The sequence below is a fragment of the Hemiscyllium ocellatum genome, chromosome 12 (genome assembly GCF_020745735.1).
Source record: "Hemiscyllium ocellatum isolate sHemOce1 chromosome 12, sHemOce1.pat.X.cur, whole genome shotgun sequence".
Classification (NCBI taxonomy): Eukaryota; Metazoa; Chordata; class Chondrichthyes; order Orectolobiformes; family Hemiscylliidae; genus Hemiscyllium; species Hemiscyllium ocellatum.
The window spans coordinates 53049430-53070344 of record NC_083412.1 but is presented as its reverse complement, the minus strand read 5'-3'; the positions used below and the strand labels follow the sequence as shown (position 1 = coordinate 53070344).

General features: G+C 41.7%; 1 protein-coding gene across 1 annotated transcript in view; it reads left to right on the top strand.

Annotated features, from left to right (window-relative positions):
* The window catches only part of LOC132820762 (uncharacterized protein CXorf38-like), a 51440-nt gene that overhangs the window by 25992 nt on the left and 4533 nt on the right, over positions 1-20915 (top strand). Inside the window, exons 4-5 of the mRNA XM_060833054.1 lie at positions 6524-6673; positions 11045-11218. Coding sequence (XP_060689037.1) covers positions 6524-6673; positions 11045-11218 — 324 coding nt within the window. The remainder of the gene's footprint in view (positions 1-6523; positions 6674-11044; positions 11219-20915) is intronic.

The window sequence follows — 20915 nt, the reverse complement described above, 5'->3', positions numbered from 1 at the left end:
TTTGTAAATATGTTGCTATAAGTAGTTAACAAACTTAACAAAGTTCTGCTAATATGGACAATGAGAATCAACATCAATGTTTTCTAAGTAGCCTTATTACTGATGTGACTGTAGTTTCTCCTTTTTAAAGCATTGCCTTTGTCTAACATTTCCCCTCCTCCTAAGCCTCTTGCTGTTTTTGAGACATGATTGATGGGTACTGGCAGCCTTCTGATTGCTCAGCCATTTTTCATTTGGTTCTGAAAAACAAGCTATTTGACTGTGGGCCATTTTCTACCTAAGCCTTAGTTCATATCTACTTCCAGCTACTGTCACTGGAAAACTATCAGGATTAGTAATACTAGCTTATTTCTTTTCCTTCACTCAACATATCTGCCAGTACTAAGTCAATTGTAGCAACATGACCACCAACATGAGCAGATTCAGCACAAGCTAATAATTGATTGTGAATGTTTTTGAATCTGTTTCATTTAGTACTATCCAGGGAATGCATTTAATCCTAAAAACACTGGGGAATTTTAATGTATAATTTTGGAAAATTATAGAGAGAGATAGTTTTGCATTTGCCATCTGAGTTGTGAGCAGGTTTCATTTTGGATATGGGTAGTTAAGATGTACATTAATATCTTCATACACTGTCCAGTTTCCTCTACCTTGTCATCATCCTCCTCCTCCTGAATATCTCTTCAAACCCTTCCCTTCAACTGTATTTTTGGATTCTTGTATCCGAAACCTCTCAATTTTTCCTATTCCCATTCCTACTTAATGCACAGTTCATAGAATGATAGAATCCTTACAGTGTGGAAACAAGCCATTTGGCCCAACAAATCCACACCCACCCTCTGAAGAGTATCCCACCAAGACCCATTCCCTACCATATTACATTTTCATTTTCCCCGGACTAGTACACCTAACCTACACATCCCTGAATGCTATGGGCAATTTAGCATGGCCAACTCACCTGACCTACACATCTTTGGACTTAGGAGGAAACCAGAGCACCCGGAGGAAACCCATGCAGACATGGGGAGAATGTGCAAACACTACACAGACAGTCGCCCGAGGCTGGAATTGATTCCCTGGCGCTGTGAGGCAGCAGTGCTAACCACTGAGCCACCGTGCAGCCTAACACTCAACCTTGATTTCATCCAGTTCTATCTTCCTGATTGTATTTTTTTTTCTGTATATGAGTAGTGCTACAGAAATGTAAATTCAAATCACTATAAATTTGAAGGTTGGTGTATACCAACCTAGAAATGGCAAGTGGGAATCAGAGTTTGATTCATCTTGTCCGTGTTGGCTTTTATCCATCATATGAATAATGGTATTCATCTCACCTATCCTCCCACTTTTTTGGATCCCTTATTTTTTCCTTCAACCACCTATTTAATTTTATCTTAGAGATTAATGTGGTCTTCATTAATTCCACAACCTATCCACCCTATTTGGGGGGAAAAAAAAGTTTTTTCCTGAATTTTTATCTCAAAACTCTTAAGTCGAGCCTATGTCACCTTGTTTTAGATGTACAATCATGGAAAATAATCTGTTTCTTGTTGCTATATTTCATTCCTTCTATGTTTTAAAACTCCTCTCTTCTAATAAAACGTCACCAGGTTTTCCTTTTCTTTTGTATTTATATTACTGTTGACAGTCTCCTAATGAATTTCAACTGAATATATTTCTTTCAAGCTGTTAGAGTAGAGCTACAGCATTAGCACCTACCTTACAACGTGGAAAATTGTTCCAGTATATCCTATCCTCAAAAATATGACACATCCAACCTAGTTAATTACGGCCCCATCAGCTCACCCTCAATCAGCAGCATGGTAGGGTCATCAATAGTGCTTTCAAGATGTAGTTCCTCACCTACAACCTGCTCATCAATGCTCCAGACCTCAATACAACTTAGCGCAAGTATAGAAGAAAGCTGTATTCTACAGGTGGAGTACGAATGACTGCCCTTGATATCAAGACAGCATTTGACCGGGTGAAGCATTAAGGACTCATAACAAAATTGAAGTCCATGGAAACCACAAGGGAATTTTTCTTCGTATCCTAAATCCAACCATCTTCAGTTGCTTTGTCAATGACTTTCTATCCAAAATAAGGTTAGAAACGGGATGGTTGCTCATGAGTGCACCCTTCCCAGGACCATTTATTTCTATCCATACCACTCACATATACTCATATTGAAGCAGTCTGTCTCTTTGTACAGTAAAAGCTGTACAGCATTCAGATTCAAGGGCAAATGACATTCATGTCACAAAAGTACCAGTTGATGAGAGAACAATGTCATCTTTCCTTAACTTTCAGTGATTTTACCATCATTGAATTGCCGACCATTAACACCTTGGAGACCAAAATAAATTTAACTGGACACCATAAAGTAGTATGGCTACAAGAGCAAGTCAGAGATGAAGAGTGTTTACTTCTCATGCCCCACCTCTCATTTGCAAGGCAGTTACCAGGAGTGTGATGAAATACCCTTTACATGCCTGAATTAGTGCAACTCCAACAACACTCAACCTTGACATCATCCATGAAAAACAGCCCACCCACCATCTTAAGCATTCACACCCTCCACCACAGTGGCACTAGCAGGTACCATTTACAAAATGTACAAATATAACTTGCTAAGTCTCCTCCAAGAGCATCTTCCAAACTCTAACCTCCACGATATGTTGATTTTAGTCTTTCAGGAGCCTGTACCCCAAACTGTCTGCTAAATTATCCAACAATTGAATTTTTGATATTTTGTCATGGGAAGCAAAGCCCATATCCACTTCTGAGTTGAATGGAAATACATTTGGAATCAATGCAAACCATACTTGTGGAAGATGGGAATTAATTATTGCACAGATTGGATATTTATTGGCTCAAATAATATTCTTGGCAAATGTTATCAAGGTCTTTGCAAATTTACCCTACCTACACTACAAATTAATCCTTTGCAGCACAAATTTCCAAGGATTTGGGAATCTAACCATTGAAACGGAGTCCCATTTGAGCAGCTGTTCAAGTAGATATTGTAAAGACCATATATTTTTAATTTTCTGCATTTTAATTGTGGACTGAAATATGATAATTACTATTTTAAAAAAAAACAAGGTTTGTGGAAAGGATCACTCTACATTTAACATCGAGTTACCTTGTGCTCATCTTAATAGCACAAATAGCAGAGCTTGATTTCCAGCACACTACCCTCGTGGATAGAACAATAAAGTGTACCATCTAACTTATTGCTGACCTATTACCTGCAAGCAAATGTTTGGGAGAGTCTTTATTTGGATGTAACTTCTTTTAACCTTGAAAGTGACAGGATTGTACTGGGTCACTGAGGCTCTTTGAACTTGTTAGGCAGCAAATTCAAAGATGAACAAGGGCAGGGCTTATACAGTTAATGGTAGGGCCTTGGATAGCATTGTTGAACAGAGAACCCTAAGGGTTCAGGTACATAGTTCTTTGAAAGTTGTGTCTCAGGTAGACAGGGTGGTAGAGAAGGCATTTGACACGCTTGCCTCATGTTGTGGTTGTACAAGTCGTTGGTGAGGCCACTTGTGGACTACTGCGCATAGTCTAGTTGCCTACTATAGGAAAGATATTATTAAATTGGATAGAGTTCAGAAAAGATTTAACAGGATTGGAGGTTTTGAGTTTTAAAGAGGCTGGAAAGGCTGGGACGTTTTCACTGAAGCACAGAAAGTTGAGGAGTGACATTATAGAGGCTTTTAAAATCATGAGAGACATAGATAAGGTGAAATAAGGTCTTTTCCCTGGAGTTGGGGAGTTCAAAACTAGAGGGCATAATTTTAAGTTGAGAAGAGAAAGTTTTAAAAGGGACTTGAGAGGTAACTTTTTCCCGCAGATGGAAGTTCATATATGGAATGAACTGCCAGACAAAGGGTGGAGGGTTTGAGGTATTGGGAGAGGCTGAATAGGCTGGGCCTGTTTCCCAGGAGGAGCAATTCCACTCCAGGAATCCCAGATGGCCTCCTATTTTCCCTCCCATGTGATCAACAATGCCCTCCAGTGCCTCTCCTCCACTTCCCGCACCTCTGCCCTTGAACCCCACTCCTCCAATTGCAACAAGGATAAAACCCCCCCAGTCCTCACCTTTCACCTCATGAATCTCTGGATAAAGCACATCATACTCCGCCATTTCCGCCACCTACAATCAGACCCCAGCACCAGAGGTATATTTCCTTCCACACCTCTATCAGCATTCTGCAGAGACCATTCCTTCCCTGCCTCCCTTGTTAGGTCCATGCCCCCACAGTTGCAACATTTAAAAGACATTTGATAGGTACATGAATAAGAAAGGTTTAGTGAGATATGAGCTGAAAATGTGTTGCTGGAAAGGTGCAGCAGGTCAGGCAGCATCCAAAGAGCAGGAGAATTGACGTTTCGGGCATGAGCCCTTCTTCAGGAATGGCTCAGGATTCCTGAAGAAGGGCGCATGCCTGAAACGTCAATTCTCCTGCTCCTTGGATGCTGCCTGATCTGCTGCGCCTTTCCAGCAACACATTTTCAGCTCTGATCTCCAGCATCTGCAGTCCTCACTTTCTTTCCCTTAGAGAGATATGAGCCAAACGCGCGCAACCAAACCAGTTTAGTTTGGGAAACTTGGGCAACCTGGACAAGTTGGTCTGAAGGGTCTGTTTCCATGCTGTATGACTCTAGGATAACCATCCCTACTCACAGCCCTGAGGACATACTATGATTAGAATTAACATGTACAGAAGGAGATTAAGGTCACAGAAGGCATGACTCGCAACAGAGGGGTTATGGACAGAGGCTTAGTTTCTGTGACCTCACAAAAGAGCATAGCTTCCACAGTTTGAGGTTGTCTTGTCTGGAGATATCTGCACCTCCTAGTGCTTCCTGTTGCATCTAATGGCTTTCTTGTGAAAGTATCCATCACCCTTAATTTATAATACTACCAAGTCTTCCCATATTCTCTTCCATTCTCACAATTCCTTTACTTCTGTTGGCATGGATTTGTCAGGTCAAAAGGCCTCCTCTGTGCTCTAAATTTTTTATGATCTGTCCTAACAAGATCACATTTCAAACCAATGTTTCTGATCACCTCAACTGAGGATTCCTCTCCACCATAGTTGACAGAAGCCTTGACATTCTATTTCTTATACCACTTCTGCCTTTCCTGTCCCTCCCTCTCTTTTTCCTCCCTTTTCCTTCTATCAGCCTATTCAACAATGGGTCAACTTTAACACCACCTCTACATGATGGCACCATCAAATGCATCTTGCCATCACTTTTCACCGTCAAGTAAACATATTTCTTTCATAGATACTTCAACTGCTCCTCAGACACTCAAAATCCCCTTGTCTTTTCACAGCAAAGATGCAATATCCTCCCTTTTACCTCCTGCCTTCTCACTACCCAGGAGCCCATATCCTAAGTGTACTGTTCACAATGCTTACCATTTTGTATTCTCTACATTGGGAAGACTACATGCAGATTTGTGATCTATTGTGCAACATCTTCATTCATAAACATGACTCGAAACCCCTAGTTGGCTGTCATTTCTACACCCTGCTGACCTGTCGGTTCTCAGCCCCCTAAACTGTTCAAATTAAACTCAATACAAGCTTGCCAAACAGCACTTTACCTCCCTGTTAGACACTTCCCAGCCTTCTGGAATTAATATTGAGTTCAACAATTGTAAATTAAACTGTCTAATTCTGTTAGTTCCTACTTAGATCTCCTCTTAAACCATCCTTTGTTTCTTCACTTGTGCATTACAATCTCTAGGGATTTGGGTTACATCATATTCCTCCTCGTCACTTGATGTGTCTTGTATTCTACCCTGTCATAGACCCTCCCTTTGGACCCACCCCACACATTTCACAGCCTCTGTACTTGCTTAAAACCTGATACATATTTAACTTTAATCCAGTTCTGATGAAGGGTCATCAATTTGAAATGGTAACTGTATTTCTGTCTTCACGGTTGGTGCAAGACCTGCTGAGTTTTTCCAGTGTTTTCTGTTCTTCTATCAGACTTCCAGCATCCATAATATTTTAACTCATCATAACCTCCAATTTCTCTTTATGCACTGTCTTCTTAAAGATCATTTGAGATTGTGTCATGCAGGTGCACACACACCACTTGGAAAATGAAATCTGGAAGTCAATGTTAATTATTACAGTTTGGTTGCGACGACAGATTTCAAATCACTTGTTCCACTTCTGGAGAGTTCTACCCTGCGGCACGGAAGCAGCTTTCATATTAAGTCACTGTCTCCACAGAGGGGTTGCACCTTCACTTCTAACAATTCTTTCTCTCTTGTATATTTTGTGAAATACAGTTCAAATACCAGTTACTCAAATTTAAATCTAAAATAAATTAAAGTTCATTCATATTTAAAAATCCAATTATGCCATTGATTTATGGTGAACTTAATGTAATGGGGAGGCATTCTTAATGAGTGATGCATTCTATCATAGGCAGAAACACTAAAACATCATTCATATTGACACACGATTCTGGTGTTTATGTTCAGATAATTAAATGTCGCAATGTCCTGATGCATTCCATCGAAATGAGAGTGTCTACTGAATGGTTAAACAGCTATATACAGAAGACCCTTGTACTTCTACGGGCATTTCAATGCATCCCTGAAGCAAATGAGGCCATCAGAATTATACAAGAGGTAAAAATATAATAAATATATTTTGTGAAAAATGATTTTATTTAACAATGAGTAAATATTACTTGAAGAGCACTCTGAAAACCAGTGGCCACAATAAAGGCTGACCCTCAGTAACGCTTGCTTCAAGCATCTGAATTGTGAAGTAATGAAAAGATAATGGTATCCAAACAAAATTAGGGATAATGTTAGATTCAAAGATGAGACATACAAAATTATCTGAAAAAGCAACAAGCCTGAGGATTGGGAGCATTTCAGAATTCAGCAAAAGTTTGATCATGAGGAGGAAAACAGAGTATGAGGGTACAACTACATGAACCATAGAAACTGACCATAAAAGCTTCTATAAATATGTGAAGATTAATAAAGACAATTAAAGTCAGGTGACAATTAAAGTCCCTTAAAGTCAGGTGAAAGTATAACAGATAATAAAGAAATGGCAGGAGAATTGCACCCACACAAAAGAGGGCACAAATAACCTTCCAGAAATATTAGGGAACCAAGTGTCAGTGCAGAAATGAAGGAAGCCAATAAGAAAATGGCACTGGTAAAATGAATGAGGATGAAGGCTGACAAGGGTGGCATGGTGGCTCAATGGTTAGTGCTGCTGCCTCACAGTGCCAGTGACATGGCTTCGATTCCCACCTTGGGTGACTGTCTGTGTAGAGTTTGCACATTCTCTCCATGTCTATGTGGGTTTCCTTCCACAATCCAAAGATGTGCTGGTCAGGTGAATTGGCCATGCGTCAGTAGATGCATTAGGCAGGGGTAAATATAGGGTAGGGGAATGGGTCTGGGTGGGTTACTCTTCGGAGGATCAATGTGGAATTGTTGGACCAAAGGGCATGTTTCCATACTGTGGGTAAGCTAATCTAAAGTCAGAAGGGCCTGATGATCTACATCCACATGTAGTAAAAGAAGTATGCTGGAAATATTTAATGCATTCATGATCGCCCTTTCAAAACTCTACAAATTCTGGAACAATTTGTACAAATTGGAATATGGCAAATGTAACTATTTAAAAGGGAGGGAAAGACAACAACAGAATTGCAGACCAGTTAGCCTAACCTCAGTTGTGAAGAAAATGCTGGAATATTATAAAAGCTGCGATAACAAAACATTTGGAAATTGTTCTGAGAACAAAAAGTGCTGGAGGTCACAGTGGGTCAGACAGCATCCACGGGGAGAAAGCAAGCTAACGTTTCGAGTCTAGATGACTCTCTTCATCAGAGCTGAAATTTAGTGTGGAGGAGGACAGCATTTATGTAATCATGGGGAGGTGGGAAAGGGTGTTGATAGTTCAGATGAAGTGATTGGAATATGAGAATGGAAGAACAATGGTTTGTCTAACTGCCAGACTGGAAAGAACAGACAGTCCCACTGGGATTGTGGGGGAGGGGAGAGAGGAAGTGGTGACAGAGAATGTAACAAACAAAGCTTGTGTTCACAGTCTGAAGAAATTGAATTCAGTATTGAGCCCAGAAGGTTGTAAAGTGCCTAGTTTGAAGATGAGATGTTGCACCTCCAGTTTTTGCTGGAACTCAGTGGAGCATTGCAGCATCTCGAGGACAGACAAGTGGGTATCCATCACAGCTTAGTATGGATGGATCGAGAATTGGTTGTCAGACAGAAACAGAGAATGGGAAATCTGATTGAAACATATAAACTTCTAACAGGGCTGTATAATCTAGATGCAGTGAAGATGTTCTCCCAGGCTGAGGAATCTGGAACTAGGGGACAGGATATGGGCCAGGCTATTAAGGACAGAAATGAGGACATATTTCTTCATTCAAAGGATAGTCAAACTGTGAAATTCTGTACTACTGAAGGCTGGGAAGCCAAGCCACTGAATATATTCAAGAAAGAGATAGACACATTTCTAGATTTTAAAGACATCAAGGGGTAACCCACCCAGACCTATTTCCCTCTGACTAGGATTCCCAAGTCCCTCTGCATTTCAGATTTCTGAATTTCTAAATAGGGGTGGGTTACTCTTCAGAGAGTCGGTGTTGGGTTGAAGGGCCTGTATCCACACTGTAGGGAATCTAATCTAATCTACCTGTAATTCCACTTTTGAGGTGCAATGCACCTGCATTGTTAGGTCTCTTTGTTCAGTAACACTCCCCAGGATCCTACTGTATAAGTCCTGCCCTGGTTTGCCTTAACAAAGTGCAACACCTCGAATTTATCTCAATTAAACTCCATTTAATTAAATTATCAACAGAAGTTGCTGGACCTGTTGTGTTTCTCCAGTGCTCTCATTTTTGTTTCAGATTTCCAGCATCTACAGTTCTTTGCTTTTGTGAGAAATGGAGTGATAATGGTTGTGAAGCAGACAGGGCACAGACCTGTTAATGAGCTGTTAATGATTATATGTTACATATGAACTCTTACTGAAATTGAAACCACGGAAAACAAAATATAGATACTGAGAGACGAAGGTGGTGAGGAGAAGTAGGAAATATCAAAAGTGGAGAATAGAATTTCTGGTCAATGCGAACCATTTAATCAGTTACATGGTGAACAGTAGCCAATTGGATTTGCAAAAATCCGGCATTTGCCATCCAATATCATCTGTAATCTACAGTCACCAACTAATGCACAAAGGGAATGGTGAATAATGGTTAGAAATCATTATGGAACATCCATAATGATGACTCTGAGCATCTGTGTGTGTCTGAATATGTTAGTCTGAGAGAGGGTGCAGCACAAATTAACAGAATGATAATAAGGCTTAAAGGGTTCATTTATGGGGTTAGGTTGTATAAACGTGAGTGACTAATCTACAAAATAAAAATAAAACTTTGTGCCATTTATGAGCTACATATTTACAGTAATAACTAAAACTAGAGATTAAATGTGAACAAAATAATGTTCTTGCTTAGATGGGAAGAGTGCTCTGTTCCTTTCTAACCCCACTACTCCAAAGGTCACAACATAAACTACTTACCCAGTTCCCAATTGACCAGTTGTATGCTTTCTCCATATAAGACTGAGAGTAATATTCTGTAAGTTTCTTCACAGACCTTAAAAATTATTGAATTATTGTAAAACAAGATTATTCAACAAAGTTGCAAAACTGGTTAACACACCCCTACATACCAGGTAAAGGGGAAGAAATGATTTGCTATCTGTAAGGATTCGTGCTGTGGGTTAAAAAAAAACATTGACCAATAAGGGATTATTTTGTTGGAGAAAATATTAGGTGCTGCAATTTCAGATGGCTTTCGATCCTATCATTCTGACTTTAGACATGCAGTTATCTCTTGGGTCTTGGCAGGTACAGATTACTGAGGAAACACAGCATCAAGAAATCTTCCAGATGCTCTTCAAGAGTATAATCAGATTTCACAAAGGACACATGACAAAGATGTTACAAAAATGCAGAGGGCGGCATGGTGGCACGGTGGTTAGCACTGCTGCCTCACAGCGCCAGAGACCCAGGTTCAATTCCTGTCTCAGGCAACTGACTGTGTGGAGTTTGCACATTCTCCCCTGTCTGAGTGGATTTTCTCCGGGTGCTCCAGTTTCCTCCTACAGTCCAAAAATATGCAGGTTAGGTGAATTGGCCATGCTAAATTAGGTGAAGGGATAAATGTTGGGGAATGAGTCTGGGTAGGTTGCGCTTCAGCGGGTCGGTGTGGCCTTGTTGGGCCGAAGGGCCTGTTTCCACACTGTAAGTAATCTAATCTAATCTTAAAAAAAAGAATGAGTTGGACAGCTTTTCCTTCAGGAGGCCTATCCATAACGATAACCAAGCAAGGCAGCATTAAAGCATCCAGGCAGATGAAGCCAATCAGTTAGCCTCGCTAATTAGCAATTATTTATGTGATTTCTCAGAAATTGTTATTAAAATTTCCAATGTGCCACTTCATTGACCGTCTTAAAATAAAATAATCCAGATAAATGTGGCTCAGTGCTTAGCACAGCTGCCTCACAGCGCCAGGGTCCTGGGTTCAACTCCAGCCTTGGGCGACTTTGTGGAGTTTTCACATTCTCCCCCTGGAGGAAATCTATGTGGGTTTCCTCCAGGTGGTCTGGTTTCCTCCCACAATCCAAAGATATGCAGGTTAGGTGAATTGGTCATGCTAGATTCCCCATAGTGTTCTGGGATGTGTAGGTTAGGTGAATTAGTCAGGGTAAATGTAGAGTAATTGGGAATGGGTTTGTGTGGGATACTCTCCAGAGGGTTGGTGTGCACTTGTCGAGCTGAAGGGCCTGATTCCACACTTTAGGGATTCTAATTCAACTTGAAATAAATAAATATTTCCCTAATGTTTCAAAACTCAAGTTCTCAAGAATATTAAATATGAAGAATTCATAATATAAAATTTAATGTATAATTTGAAACAGATTCTATTTTTGGATCAATAGGTTGCATCATCAGATTGGCAAGTTCAGCTAATGGAAACTGATGAAGTGGATGCACTGAAGTTTACAGATGAGATAGATACTGGAGAGATCTTAAATGCTGAATTAGAACTACTTAGAGAATGGATCCAGGAACTGTGTTTCACAATGGAAGAACAAGAGGCTTTGGATATTCAGGTATGATAATTATGTTTATGATTGTAAAGAAATGAAGAAAACTTAACAAACAGCAAATTTCACAACTGATCTTTGATGAACCTGTTTGGGAGACATCACAGCACAGAAATAGATCTATGAATATTTATTTGCAACTTCTCTGGTAGGGACATCGACCTACTGAATCAGAAGATTTTTCTTGTACACCCTTAACAAGTTCCTCTCCATCTAAACCCTTAACACTATGGCAGTCCCAGTCTATGTTTGCAAAGTTAAAATCCCCTACTATAACTACCCTATTATTCTGACAGATAACTGAGATCCCCGAACAAGTTTTTTCTCAATTTCCTTCTGACTATTAGGGGGTCTATAATACAATTCCAATAAGGTGATCATCCCTTTCTTAATTCTCAGATTCACCCAAATAACTTCCCTGAATGTATTTCTGGGAATATCCTCCCTTAATAAAGCTGTAATGCTATCCCTTATCAAAGACGCCACTCCCCCTTCTCTCTTGCCTCCCTTTCTATCCTTCCTGTAGCATTTGTATCCTGGAACGTTAAGCTGCCAGTCATGCCCATTCCTGAGCCATGTTTCTGTAATTGCTATGATATCCCAATCCCATATTCCTAACCATGCCCTGAGTTCATCTGCCTTCCCTGTTAGGCCCCTTGCATTGAAATAAATGCAGTTTAATTTATTAGTCTTCCCTTGTCCCTGCCTGCCCTGACTGTTTGACTCTCTTCTGTTCTCAGCTGTACCCGTCTCAGATTGAGTGTTTAGATGGAGAGAAATTTGTTAGTTCTGTACAAGAAAATTTTCTGATTCAGTATGTGGATGTACCTACGAGAGAAGGTGCAAAACTTACTCTTGGGAAATAAGGCAGGGCAGGTGACTGAGGTGTCAGTGAGGGAGCACTTTGGGGCCAGCGACCATAATTCTATTAGATTTAAAATAGTGATGGAAAAAGATAGACCAGATCTAAAAGTTGAAGTTCTAAATTGGAGAAGGGCCAATTTTGATGATATTAGGCAAGAACTTTCAAAAGTTGATTGGGGGCAGATGTTCGCAGGTAAAAGAACGACTAGAAAATGGGAAGCCTTCAGAAATGAGTTAACGAGAATCCAGAGAAAGTATATTCCTGTTAGGGTGAAAGGAAAGGCTGGTAGGTATAGGGAATGCTGGATGACTAAAGAAATTGAGGGTTTGGTTAAGAAAAAGAAGGAAGCATATGTCTGGTATAGATGGGACAGATCGAGTGAATCCTTAGAAGGGTATAAACGCAGTAAGAGTATACTTAAGAGGGAAATCAGGAGGGCAAAACGGGGACATGAGATAGCTTTAGCAAATAGAATTAAGGAGACTCCAAGGGGTTTTACAAATACATTAAGGACAAAAGGGTAACTAGGGACAGAATAGGGCCTCTCAAAGATAAGCAAGGTGGCCTTTGTGTGGAGCCGCAGAAAATGGGGGAGATACTAAATGAGTATATTGCATCAGTATTTACTGTCGAAAATGACATGGAAGATACAGAATGGAGGGAATTAGATGGTGACATCTTGAAAAATGTCCATATTACAGAGGAGAAAGTACTGGATGTCTTGAAACACATAAAGGTGGATAAATCCCCAGCACTTGATCAGGTGTACCCTAGAACACAGTGGAAAGCTAAGGAAGTGATTGCTGATCCTCTTGCTGAGATATTTGTGAGGTGCCAGAATACTAGAGTTGGCTAAGGTGATGCCACTATTTAAGAAGGGTGGTAAGGACAAGCCAGGGAACTAAAGACCAGTGAGCCTGACATCGGTGGTGAGCAAGTTATTGGAGGGAATCGTGAGGGACAGGATGTACATGTATTTGGAAAGGCAAGGACTGATTAGGGATAGTCAACATGGCTTTGTGTGTGGGAAATCGTGCCTCACAAACTTGATTGAGTTTTTTGAAGAAGTAACAAAGAGGATTGATGAGGGCAGAATGGTAGATGTGATCTATATGGACTTCAGTAAGGCGTTCGACAAGATTCCTCATGGGAGACTGGTTAGCAAGGTTAGATCTCACAGAATACAGAGTGAACCAGCCACTAGGATGCGGAACTGGCTCAAAGGTGGTGGAGGGTTGTTTTTCAGACTGGAGGCCTGTGACCAGTGGAGTGTCACAAGGATCAGAGCTGGGACCTCTACTTTTCATCATTCGTATAAATGATTTGAATGCGAGCAGAAGAGGTATAGTTAGTAGGTTTGCTGATGACACCAAAATTGGAGGTGTAGTGGACAGCGAAGAAGGTTACCTCAGATTACAACAGGATCTTGATCAGATGGGTCAATGGGCTGAGAAGTGGCAGATGGAGTTTAATTCAGATAAATGTGAGTTGCTGCATTTTGGGAAAGCAAATCTCAGCAGGACTTATACACTTCATGGTAAGGTCTTAGGGAATACTGCTGAACAAGACTCCTTGGAGTGCGGGTTCATAGCTCCTTGAAAGTGGAGTCACAGGTAGATAGGATAGTGAAGAAGGTGTTTGATATATTTTCCTTTTTTGGTCAGAGTATGGAGTACAGGAGTTGGGAGGTCATGTTGTGGCTGTACAAGACATTGGTTAGACCATTGTTAGAATATTGCATGCAATTCTGGTCTCCTTCCTATCGGAAAGATGTTGTGAAACTTGAAAGAGTTCAGAAAAGATTTACAATGATGTTGCCAGGGTTGGAGGATTTGAGCTGTAAGGAGATGCTGAACAGGCTGGGGCTGTTTTCCCCGCAGCGTCGGAGGCTGAGGGGATGACCTTATAGAGGTTTACAAAATTATGAGGGGCATGGAGAGGGTAAATCAGCAAACTCTTTTCCCTGGGGTGTGAGAGTCCAGAACTAGAGGGCATAGGTTTAGGATGAGAAGGGAAAGATATAAAAGAGACCTAAGGGACAGCCTTTTCACACAGAGGGTGGTATGTGTATGGAATGAACTGCCAGAGGAAGTGGTGGAGGCTGGTACAATTGCAACATTTAAAAGGTATTTGGATGAGTATATAAATAGGAAGGGTTTGGAGGGATATGGGCTGGGTGCTGGCATGTGGGACTAGATTGGGTTGGGATATCTGGTCGACATGGACAAGATGGACCGAAGGGTCTGTTTCCATGCTGTACATCTCTATGACACTCTGACTCTATGAAAAGCTTTAAGTATAGTCATGCTGTATATCTACAATAGTGAGTAGAGTGGGTCCTTTCTTGATTGCGTGTTTTTATTGGGATCTGTCTCTTGATTTAGTTTTTAAAAATATACGACACAAGTATTAAGTTAGTCTGGAGCAATATTTTAGGAGAAAATGAGGACTGCAGATGCTGGAGATCATAGCTGAAAAATGTGTTGCTAGAAAAGCGCAGCAGGTCAGGTGGCATCCAAGGAGCAGGAGAATCAACGTTTCAGGCATGTCCTTCTTCAGGAATGAGCAATATTTTGTAGAGCAATAAGACAGTGCTATAAGAAGGAGCAAAATGGCCTTTAGAAGACTGGTATACTCTTCTTGTCGGATGTGGGAGTTTCGAAAGAGTTTACGGGTTACTGATGATTATGTCAGCAATAAATGTCGTTGGTTGTGAATCCTGTCATATTAAATGGATTGGTTGGACCCACAGTTAGAGGCAATGAGGAATTTACAAGAGCGAGAGGGTGTGATGGATGGCAATTACAGGGAGAGAGAAACGCTGCAAGTACAGTCAAGTAGATGGCTTAACTCTAAAAATGATAGGAGAGGTAAGCAGGAAGTACAGGAGTCTTCTGTGGCTATCCCCATTTCAAACGAGTGTGATGTTTTGGAAAATGTAGGTGGTGATGGACTTTCAGGGGAATGTAGCGTGAACAGCCAAGTTTCGAATATCTAATGTAGTGAGGGGCATGTTGGGTTCCAAACGATCAATTGTGTTAGGGAACTCTCTAGTCAGAAGCACAGACAGACGTTTCTGCAGCCAGCAGCGAAAAATCAGAATGGTGTGTTGCCTCCCTGGTGCCAGGATCAAGGTTGTCACAGAGAGGGTGCAGAATGTTCTCAAAGGGGAGAGGGACCAGCAAGAGGTCATTGTACACACTGGTACCAATGACATAGGAAGGGAAAAGGATGAGATTCTGAAGGGAGAGTATAGAAAGTTAGACAGGAATTTGAAAAGGATGTCCTCGAGAATAGTAATATCTGGAATACTACTGGTGCTACGAGCTAGTGAGGGCAGGAATAGGAGGATAGAGCAAATGAATGGATGGCTGAGGAGCTGGTGTATGGGAGAAGGATTCACATTTTTAGATCATTGGAATCTATTTTGGGATAGAAATGACCTGTACAAGATGGGTGGAATGCATCTGAATTAGAAATTAGGACTAATTTACTGGCAGGGAGATTTTCTAGAGCTGCTCAGGAGGATTTAAACTGATAAGGTGGGGTGTGGGGTCCAGGGAGATACTGAACAAAAAGATCAATCTGAGACTGGTACAGTTGAGAACAGAAGCGAGTCAAACAGTCAGGGCAGGCAGGAACAAGGAAGGCCTGATAAATTAACTTTCATTTATTTCAATGCAAGAGGCCTAACAGGGAAGGCAGATGAACTCAGGGCATGGTTAGGAACATGGAACTGTGATATTAAAGCAATTATAGAAACATGGCTTAGAAATGGTCAGGACTGGCAGCTGAATGTTCCAGGATACAAATGCTACAGGAAGGATGGAAAGAGAGGCAAGAGAGGAGAGGGAGTGGCGTTTTTGATAAGGGATAGCATTACAGCTGTACTGAGGGAGGATATTCCCAGAAATACATTCAGGGAAATTATTTGGGTAGAACTGAGAAATAAGAAAGGGATGATCACCTTATTGGGATTGTGTTATAGACCCCACAATAGTCAGCAGGAATTGAGAAACAGATTTGTAAGGAGATCTCAGTTATCTGTAAGAATAATAGGGTAGTTATGGTAGGGAATTTTAACTTAACCAAAATAGACAGAAGTGCCATAGTGTTAAGGGTTTAGATCGAGAGGAATTTATTAAGAGTGTACAACAAACATTTTCTGATTCAGTATGTGAATGTACCTACTGGAAAAGGTACAAAACCTGACATACTCTTGGGAAATAAGGCAGGGCAGGTGACTGAGGTGTCAGTGGGGGAGTACTTTGGGGCCAGCGACCACAATTCTATTCATTTTAAAATAGTGATGGAAAAGGATAGACCAGATCTAAAAGTTGAAGTTCTAAATTGGAGAAAGGCTAATTGGAGGCAGATGTTTGCAGGTGAAGGGACAACTGGAAAATGGGAAGTCTTCAAAAATGAGATAACGAGAATCCAGAGAAAGTACGTTCCTACTAGAGTGAAAGGAAATGCTGGTAATGCAGGGAATGCTGGATGACTAAAGAAATTGAGGGTTTGGTTAAGAAAAAGAAGGAAGCATATGTTGGTATAGACAGGAGAAACCGAGTGAATCCTTAGAAGAGTATAAAGGCATTCGGAGTATGCTTAAGAGGGAAATCAGGAGGCCAGAAGGGGACATGAGATAGCTTTGGCAAATAGAATTAAGGAAAATCCAAAGGGTTTTTACAAATACATTAAGGACAAAAGGGTAACTAGCGAGTGAATAAGGCCCTGAAAGATCAGCAAGGCAACCTTTGTGTGAAGCTGCAGGAGATGGGGGAAGATACTAAACAAGTATTTTGCATCAGTGTTTACTGTGGAGAAGGACATGGAAGTTACAGAATGTGGGGAAATAGTTGGTGACCTCTTGAAAAATGTCCATATTACAGAGGAGGAAGTGCTGGACGTCTTGAAATGTATAAAAGTGGATAAACCCCCATGATCTGATTAGGTGTACCCTAGAACTCTGTGGGAAGCTGGGGAAGTGATTGCTGAGCCGCTAGCTGAGGTATTTGTATCATTGATAGTCGGTGAAGTTAGTGAAACAGGTGAGTTTTTACAACAATTCACACTGATTTCAATTGTTTTAATTGAGAATTTATTGCTTGAATTTAAATCCCAGCAGCCACCATGGTGGGATTTGAGCTCATGTCCCTAAAGCGATTACCTGGGCCTCTGGATGACTAGTGCAATTTCATAACCACCATGCCACTATCTCCCTGTGCAATTCATAAAGAATGGGTACATCCATAATGCTCTTAGGAAAAGAGTTCCAGGTTTTTGACCCTGCAACAGTGAAGGACCAAGCAGTATAGCTTTGAGTCAGGATTGTGTACAGTTTTGAGGGAAAACATTGAGGTGATGGTGTTCCCATGATTCTGTCACCTTTGTCCTTCCAGGTGTTAGAGATCATGAGTTTGGAAGAAGCTGTTGAAGCAGTTTTGATTTGTTATTACAGTGCACCTTTTGGATAGTACACACTTGTGGTAGTGAATTGGATGTTAGTCAAATGGGCTGCTTTGTCCAGGATCATGTTAAGCTTCTTGAATGTATTAGAGTTGCACTAATCCAGGCGAATGGAAACTATTCTATCACAGGCCTGATTTATGCCTTGTAACTTGCTTGCTGGCTTTGAGGAGTCACTCAGGAGGTGAGTTATTCACCACAGAACTCCCAGCCTCTGAACTGCTGTCAAATAGAAAATAATGTTAAGAAACTGAATTAAAGACGCTCTATCTGAATGTCTGCAGCATTCGTTAAAAATTGATGAGATTGGGAACTAATTATCTAAAAATGTTTTGCAATAAGGAGAGCTGGACAAAAAGGAAGAGAGGTGGGGCTGCATTCTTAATAAGAGATGATATTGGTACATTAGAATGAGTGGACTTTTGACCAAACAATCAAGATATAGAATCCACTTGGGTGGAGCTAATTAACAGTAAATGGAAGCAAACATTGTTGAGCTTTTTGTGGAATACCAAATGTAATACTAATTGTAATACTAAATCAGGAATATAAAGAAGTAGGATTTGTGGGTAATACAATATTACGGGCAATTTTAGTATAGACTGGGTTAACTAAGTCAGCACAGATGCAATGGAGAATGAATTACTGACTGTAAGAAACTGTGTAAGGAATAGTATGTTGAGTCAACTAGGAATCGGGCTATTTTTGGATGTGTTGTCATATAATGAGAAATGGATAATTAATAACTTCGCTGGAAAGGAACATCTGCAAAATAACGACCATGAATTTTACATGCTGTCTGAAGGTAACATAGTTCATTATAAACTGCATTTAATACCTAAGTAAAGGAAACTATGAGGATGAGAGGAATAGGTTGGCTAGAGTGGATTGGGAAAATGCAGTAAAAGATTTGATGTAAGAAAGAAAGTGGTTACTTTTTAAATAAATATAACAATGTGAACAATAGGTACACTTAGTCCAAGAATTCCCCACCTACGTTCGGGACGCCCTCCAACTCCTCCATGATTTTCACTTCCACCGGCCCCCAACGCCTTATCTTCACCATGGACATCCAGTCCCTGTACACCTCCATCCCCCATCACGAAGGTCTCAAAGCCCTCCACTTCTTCCTTTCCCACCGAACCAACCAGTACCCTTCCACTGACACCCTTCTTCGACTGACTGAACTAGTCCTCACTCAAAACAACCTTTTTTTCCAATCCTCCCACTTTCTCCAAACCAAAGGAGTAGTCATGGCCACCGCATGGGCCCCAGCTATGCCTGCCTCTTCATCGGATATGTGGAACAGTCCATCTTCCGCAGCTACACTGGCACCACCCCCCACCTTTTCCTCTGTTACATCGATGACTGTATCGGCGCTACCTCGTTCTCCCACGAGGAGGTTGAACAGTTCATCCACTTTACTAACACCTTCCACCCTGACCTCAAATTTACCTGGACCGTCTCAGACTCCTCCCTCCCCTTCCTAGACCTCTCCATTTCTATCTCGGGCGACCGACTCAACACGGACATTTACTATAAACCGACCGACTCCCACAGCTACCTAGATTACACCTCCTCCCACCCTGCCCCCTGTAAAAACGCCATCCCATATTCCCAATTCCTTCGCCTCCGCCGCATCTGCTCCCAGGAGGACCAATTCCAATACCGAACAACCCAGATGGCCTCCTTCTTCAAAGATCGCAATTTCTCCTCAGACGTGGTTGACGATGCTCTCCACCACATCTCCTCCACTTCCCGTTCCTCTGCCCTTGAACCCCGCCCCTCCAATCGCCACCAGGACAGAGCCCTACTAGTCCTCACCTACCACCCTACCAACCTCCAGATACATCGTATCATCCTTCATCATTCCGCCACCTCCAAACAGACCCCACCACCAAGGATATATTTCCCTCCCCTCCCCTATCAGCATTCTGGAAAGACCACTCCCTCCGTGACTCCCTCGTCAGGTCCACACCCCCCCACCAACCCAACCTCCACTCCCGGCATCTTCCCCTGCAACCGCAAGAAATGCAAAACTTGCGCCCACACCTCCCCCCTCACTTCCCTCCAAGGCCCCAAGGGATCCTTCCATATCTGTCACAAATTCACCTGCACCTCCACACACATCATTTACTGCATCCGCTGCACCCGATGAGGCCTCCTCTACATTGGGGAGACAGGCCGCCTACTTGCGGAAGGTTTCAGAGAACACCTCTGGGACACCCGCACCAACCAACCAACCCAACCGCCCTGTGGCTGAACACTTTAACTCCCCCTCCTACTCCACCAAGGACATGCAGGAACTTGGCCTCCTCCATCACCAGACCATGGCAACACGACGCCTGGAGGAAGAGTGCCTCATCTTCCGCCTAGGAACCCTCCAACCACAAGGGATGAATGCAGATTTCTCCAGCTTCCTCATTCCCCCTCCCCCCACCTTATCTCAGTCCCAACCCTCAGACTCAGCACCGCCTTCTTGACCTGCAATCTTCTTCCCGACCTCTCCGCCCCCATCCCCTCTCCGGCCTATCATCCTCACCCTCGCCTCTTTCCACCTATCGCATTCCCAACGCCCCTCCCCTGAGTCCCTCCTCCCTACCTTTTATCTTAGCCTCTTGGCACGCTGTCCTCATTCCTGAAGAAGGGCTTATGCCCGAAATGTTGATTCTCCTGCTCCTTGGATGCTGCCTGACCTGCTGCGCTTTTCCAGCAACACATTTTTCAGCTCTGATCTCCAGCATCTGCAGTCCTCACTTTCTCTACATTCCTCTAAGGTACAATCATCCAAAAGAAAAGGGAATCAATCATGATTAATAAGAGAACTCAAAGATCAAAGGAAGTGGTTTATAAGCATATCAGAAATGGTGGTTAGTCTGAGGATTGGGAACAGTTTAGGGCTCAAAAAGGAGGACCAAGAAACTGATAAAGGAAAAGAAAATATGAATACTAGCTAGCAAAGAACATAAAGGCAGACTGTAAAAGCTTCTATTGGTGCATGAAAGGAGAAATGTTAATAAGGGTAAATGTGGACTCATTGTAGGTGGGGACTGGAGAAATGATGAGATATTAAATAGTTGCTGGCATCTGTTTTCACATACAAAGAGACAGAAAATTCTCTCAACCAAGGATCTTGTATGAATGCAGAGCTGAAAGAAATTAGCATTAATAAAGAAGTGGTACTTGAAAGATTAGTTGGATTGAGGGTTGATAAATATCCTGGACCAGATGAGCTTCACCCAGAGTTTCGAAGGAACTAACAATAGAGGTGGTGTATTATATTTTATTTCTGAATTCTGAAACAGATTATGGAAATGTTCTTGCTGAGTGGAAGATGACAATGTAATCCTGTTATTTAAGAAGAGAATG